At 47.7% G+C, this 6,799-nt stretch overlaps 1 protein-coding gene across 1 annotated transcript in view; it reads right to left on the reverse strand.

Annotated features, from left to right (window-relative positions):
• LOC142817823 (uncharacterized) overlaps positions 1-4,725 on the reverse strand; it is a 79,168-nt gene extending 74,443 nt beyond the window's left edge. The window contains exon 1 of the mRNA XM_075895641.1: positions 4,142-4,725. Within this exon, the coding sequence (XP_075751756.1) occupies positions 4,142-4,436 (295 nt within the window). The 5' untranslated portion in view covers positions 4,437-4,725. The remainder of the gene's footprint in view (positions 1-4,141) is intronic.
• Between the last annotated feature and the right edge of the window lie 2,074 nt (positions 4,726-6,799).

Below are 6,799 nucleotides of genomic sequence, written 5' to 3' on the forward strand. Positions count from 1 at the left end.
TTCTAAATTATGAAGCTCGCACACATCTACCATTATCAGCAATGGCGCTGAATCGGACTGGTTGGTTATTCATGACCACAAAATAACGGCGCAAAAAGCGACAGACGAATACGTTTGTCTGTTTTGTCCATCATTTTTTTTTTTTTGCTGTGTTATTTTACGATATCACCTAATTCAGTCTTGAGTACCTCTAGTTCTCTCGCACTTGATTAAAAAAACCTTTTCTAGAATTACACTGAAAAAAATTTATGCCAATAGCGACGCCAGACATGGTGGAGTAGAGGAGGATGTTAAACGTATGCCTCCCGTATATGGAAAGATTGATTGATTTGTGGGGTTTAACGTCCCAAAACCACCATATGATTATGAGAGACGCCGTAGTGGAGGGCTCCGGAAATTTTGACCGCCTGGGGTTCTTTAACGTGCGCCCAAATCTGAGCACACGGGCCTACAACATTTCCGCCTCCATCGGAAATGCAGCCGCCACAGCCGGGAATCGAACCCGCGACCTGCGGGTCAGCAGCCGAGTACCTTAGCCACTAGACCACCGCGGCGGGGCTCCCGTATATGGAAAGATGAAAAAAAATGAAATATAGAAAACATCAGAACAGCAAGGATACATAAATAGGAAAACTCAGGTATAGATAATGAAGCGAATAATTTATCAGCCGGAGGGGCCCACAGCGTGCTAGTGAGCTTTTCTAGAGATCATATTTTTTTCTATTCATACATCCAACCATGGCGGTCAGCCAGTAGCAAGCAACACTTACTAAAGGAGAGGTCTGGGTATTCCGCCACTGCTATAGCTGTGAATACCGTAAGTCTGATTTTAATGTTCCCGAAATTTGGCACGGCGCACGCATGTGAAAACTCTCACAGGTATCTTCAGGCTCGTTTGAATTGCCTTCAAGCTAGATTTCACGATGTTTCTCTGCCTATTCTCTTCAGGTTGTTGAATTACTTTAATCAATGAATTGTGACTGTCATCATCTTCGCTGTCATAGGGACCACGTGCGCTCGTGCATTCGTTCTGAGCTCGCGCTTGACGCCAAACGAGCGCTGCGAGAATCGCCCGAGCTTACGACCATGCAACACCGGGTGCCCATGAACCCCACGTACATTACGACGCGCCAGGGCGGCGTCTTCAACAGCGCGGCCAGCGAAACTACCTTCACGGCATACTACAACCCGACCACTAGGCTTGTCCCAGCTGCCAATGTAGCCGCACCACGCGTCTCTCAAGGGCAGCTCACGTACTCCGTCGAGTCCGGTCCGACGGCTTCCGGCCAGGATAAGGCATTGTCTCGTGAAGCAAGCTACCGGCGACCCGCGGCGTCAAAGCGCCGTAAGTGGATGTCCGAGGCGCAGCTGGCGGCGCCACGTCGTCATGCAGCGCCTCCGGGCCAAAACGCAGGCTCATCTGCCCGACCGGATGCCGAGCAGCGTCGACTCCTGCGCGGTCACAGGGCTCCGACATCTCCGCGGATGGCTACCGTAATCGCGAACGTGGGAAGAAGCGTAAGCAAGGGCACATGTAGTTAGTCTTAACGATAACTGCAGTTAGGCCTAATAACCGTGGGCGTGCGCAGGGTTTTTTGCAGGGGGGGGGGGGGGAGGTTCGCTGCAGCGCCTTCCTTCCTGTTATGGCTTACTTCGCGCCCCCTTTCGTATTTGTCAGTGTGTGGGTCTGACTTCATGCGTTCCCCCTTAGTTGAGTTAGGGGGGCGGCCACCCACTCTGCGCCCCACCCCTGTCGTACGCACGCCTTTGTTAATGACGACAGTTTTTGTGGCGTTCAAGTATACCCATCGTGTAATTTAGAGTCCGCGATTAATCCGTAAAGCATCTGTTGTGTCGTCAGGTGGTGTCCAATGGGAAGCACACGATGGCCTGACACACGCCCGCGACACGAGGAGTATATAGGACTTGAGTCCGAAGCCCGCGGAAGTGCAATGACGACTGAGCCCGCCAAGCAGCTGTTTATTAACACCACACAGCGGATATGCGTGCGCACGTGATTGGATACATGCATGACTTGTGCCATGACATCAACATCTTTTGACTAATCTACACACTAAGACGCGCACTGTGTGTTATACCCGATACCACTAATAGAATATCCAAGCTATTATACAGAGTCAGAGTTTCCTGTGACAGTAATGTGTGATATTAAAAGGCCAGTTCATAGTGGGAGAACCGAAATGGTTAACGTTATTTTGCAAGAACAAGGCACCGATTCTACTCCCATGCTGTTTCTTGCAGCGCTCTTTCAACGTCTCAGAGTTTCTTTACCCACGTAACCATCGAGAGTGCCACCCTTGAATAGTGAATGATAGGGAAGACGAGAATGAATCTCACATGTGTGAAGGTCTTGGCGAAATAGTTGTGATATAGAGATATGGTACGGGGGATGGTTGAAAGAGTTGCATCAATTAAGGGTAGCACATGTCAGAGTAAAAGGGCGTTGGATTCCAATTTTTTGGAGTCGGCACTCGTCTTGTGTCCTTTCGTACATACGCCGACGTTGCGCTGTCCATAGCAGCAGCACGTTGACACAGCCTGAAGTCCAGATATATAGAACTTGACTGATCCATATTTTACTGAGATTCACGAATAGTAACGGAGACGTAAAGCATCCCATTTTACTCGCGTGCAGCGTACCGCAAACACAACGCAGTGGACTGGCGTGTCGTCGCCGGCGTACCCGTTTATCCCCGTCCCGTCCGGGCCGTGGTTTTCCTGTGGGCACTCTCCGTTTATGCAGACCTGTTACTCGACCAGCGAAGCCTACAGTTCTGCCACTACAACCAGCACCAGTTGTAGCTCGACTGCCAGCAGCTGGTGGAACATTGACGGCACTCCTGTACTGTACGTTTGGTTTTTGCTTATTTACGCGTCGGTCGCTCAGCCAACTGACTTTGGCCGTTTGTACTTAACAGGAAAAAATAATTTTAGTTGGGCGATTCAGCACATAGGTAGCACGAATAGGGACTTCACAAGATATTCTCAGCTTTCCTTTTTAGAGTGCGATGCTTATGGGTTTGTGTGTGTTTGAAGTCGTAGGTAATATCGAGTGAAAGCTCTGTTCGTAGAGGAGATGGAGGGAGAGTGAAGGATGGATTTCTCGAAATGGTACAAGATACTCGAAGAAAAGAAATTTCTAGGTCAACATGAAACACGCTGATGTAACTGTCTATTCTGAAGTCGTTGAGGGCACTTACTGCAAGTACTCATAAACTAGTGGTTTAATGTACATCTAGTAATCAAGATTCAGTCTGGTATGCCCCAAGACCGAGACAGTACGTTTTGAAGGTTAATCGCGTTTATGCCACGTGAAGCTTGCTGTTAATATGCACACTACAAATAAAGTACGACAATATCTTGGCAAACAAAGGTCATGACATTGCATTGATTGATATCAAGAACACGACAGCCCTAACCACGCTGCCAAGCTGAGGTCTGGTTAGCTACGACAATCAGTTGTGACATAAATTATGTGAGAGGCTGTGTGGCTTTAAAGCACCCACACGCGAGTCATAATATAGCATGAAATCGAGTATGATACTACGTATTAAACGCCACTTATCTAATGGGTGGTCAACGCTCGTGCGTTCAGGTTTAAAATAATGGTTGGTTGTACACTTCCATCTGTATCCGAAACGCACACAAGTCAACGAAAGGGGCGTTTTCAAGGGCTCAGTGTTTTTGTTTTTTTGTTTTTGCCTAGCGCAACATTTTGAGAACTAACAGACTAGAAAGCCGCAGAAAGTATAGGGGGTGTTATATCTCTGCCGAAGATGAATTGAATGGAAAATTAGCCGGTCGCTGGCAGAGACCAAACACGCAATTTTCGGATGATGCACCCGATGCTCTTACCAGTTAAGCTGTGGCACCTGTAATTCTTCCGTCCACTTAATTATGTATGCACGCGCATTTTAAACGTGGGAGTGATAGGGAACGTCACTAGTAGAGCCATGCGTGACTGCAAGTGCGAAACTATTTTACCGCCACATTTTTTACCGATTTACCTTCATCAAACATACATCAATTAATATACCGTCCCCTATACTTTCTAAGGCTTTCTTGCTTGTTACTACTAATTGATGTTCTGAAACGCATATGTCCCATGAGATTTGCATACCTGACCAAAGGCCTCCTCGTGCGGCGGCCAACACCAGCAAGGCCATCGCAGTCCCGAAGCCGAAGGCTCGTGCGGCCGAGTGCACTCGACGGGACGTGGCCACCACGACAGACGCAGTGCCGCGCAGCGACGACGAGAACTGGGGCGACTGGATGGGAGGCCGGCTGCCTTTGATGGTCGGCGCAGCGCTGCTGTCCGCGCTGCTTGTGTCCTCCGCGGTAGCCACCACCATCGCCATTATGAACTGGCACTCGATCACAGTAACCGCCGAGCAGCGACACCTACCCGACCGCATTGCCGGTAAGTCGAGGCTACACACGGGGCCACACCTACCAGGGTTGAAAAATATGCTGACGCACTTTAAGACGAGGCGACCAAATACATGTTGCTTGCTATTGTATGGAGTGCGTCATGGTATCGTTTGTGTTCTGAATTGTGGCATGTTGGATTACCTAACTTTTGAAGCAACTAACCTGTGCCTGTTCTATGAGAAAGTTTAAGATATCTTTGCATAACATCCGATTGCACAACTAACTTTGGATCTATTATTAGTGTTCTAGATGGACCTACTATAGATGCTCATAAATATGAAAAAAAAAGGGGGGGGGGGCACATGATATGCCTACTTGCGTGCCGTATGGCAGCACTTCCAAACGTTCCGTGCGAAAAAGACTACAGTAATAGGTGACCGGTAAAATGGGCAATCGCATTGAACTGTGGGATACGACGGCTTCCAGTTCGACGCACCACACGGGTCAGCAGCGGCACGTGCGCATTTTTGTACTGCTCCGTTGAAAAAAGCACCTCGCCGTGCAATGTCAGTGCTTTAGAACTTGTTTTTTTTTTTTTGCAAACATTGACTGTGATGATGACAAGCTATGAAACTCTTTAACGGTCAGAAAACTTTTTTATCGCACTAAAATGATCTGCAATGCTTTTAGGCTGCTCGGGGGTACTGTCAGTTTGGCTAGCAGATCAGTCGATACACAAAGCAGTTTTTATTGTATGATACCTTACTGCAGATAATAAGTCTTCATTTTTAAGATCTCAGGGGATGAGGGATGGCTGGAGCAGTGTGCTAAGAGTTCATTTCGGGATCGCTGTTTCGGCTGACATTGTCAGTCAATCGGCATGACGCGCAACACTTATTGAGCGTGTAGAGATATTTTTTTTCTAGCTTTCAGTGCGCTATAAGATGCATTTCTTAGTCGAAGCCAGATGCTTACTCGAACGCTGATCTCGGTCAAGCCGCACGGCACGGTGGCACATAAACAATACAGTAAGACATAGACGGCGCCGAATAATCGAAACCCTGCGCTTGTTTAACGCGCCTCATCCTTTGGGTGCCATCCTGGCGCACAGTTTGACTGAGATAAACTCAAATGAACTAATCCAGCACTTCGTGTAAACTTACTCTTGCGTGAAGCTTTCGCGTTTTTTGTCATATATGTGGGTGCACTGGCCGGCGCTAATCTCGTATGGCAGGTAGATTTCGCCCGCTCGTTCCCACAATATCTTTGCTAGGCGCTCCAGTGCGACAATTTATTTCGCAATATTATATTCGCAGCAAATTCATGCGTAAACTTTTTTTCAATGTGAGATATACACGTATCCGTGATAAAATGGTTTTCGCCCACTCTGACTTCAAAGTTCCAAACTCAAAGGCTCTCTTCACAGCTGCGGCCCATATCGTTTTTGTGTCTTCATTACATGGGAAATGATACTTGCGTTTGCCTTCCACGCTCGAGTTGGAGCAGCCAACGGCTGAACAACCGACCATGGTTAACCAGGACTTAGATAAACGGGCGACCACGTGCGCGAATGCCGAACAATCTGAGGCTTGCGGCGAAGCGGTTTAAAGTCGTCTACTCTTCTCGAACCGGAAGACGGTGCATCCCACAATCCCTCGCTCATTTACTGGTAACCTATTGACCGGGTCTTCAGACTTCTGCAGGGCGGTGACGATTGTGGTGGCGGTGCTGTGACGCAAGTTCTGGTAGTGGCAACGCGAGCGATAACTGATGCTTCTGCTTATCGCTGTCACGAGCCGTCGTGAGGGGAGTGTATTGTTGTACGCTGAACATAGGCACTGAAATCATGACACGCATAGGCATCTAAGTGGGCATGTCACAGGCATCTGTAATAAGCAAAAAAGCGCGATCAACGTATATGAAACTGCCTAATTGAACGTTTAAACAATGACGAACACTTAATATCGACAGAAGTTTTGGCTAGCTTTTTTTCGTGGCTTCAAAAGCGAGGTAATTAATCATGTCTAATTATGTAATTAAGTAGAATACAAAAATTAGAGACTTACACCAGAATATAGTAAGCAATATGCATTCGGTTACATCGTCATACAGTGTTTTCAACCCAGTGTTTTAGCCAGTGTTTTCAAATCTTGCTAAAGACAGCAAAAGCCCCTGAATATTGCAGCGCCCTTGTTTCCTTGATTCCATGTGACCCAGCTTCACCCACACACTGTTACACGTGTTTCCACTCGGCACAGGCAAAGCCGGAAGGTAAGGGAACCTATAGTTCTGATAAGATTGCGCACTCAAGGTTAAAATTGAGCTTGTTTAGTGCAGAACCTGTGATAACTTTGGTGTTGGGCACGGAATATGGCGTATGTCCTTCAACCACGATCAGACTTGCGAG

This window comes from Rhipicephalus microplus, chromosome 5 (genome assembly GCF_043290135.1).
Source record: "Rhipicephalus microplus isolate Deutch F79 chromosome 5, USDA_Rmic, whole genome shotgun sequence".
Lineage (NCBI taxonomy): Eukaryota > Metazoa > Arthropoda > Arachnida > Ixodida > Ixodidae > Rhipicephalus > Rhipicephalus microplus.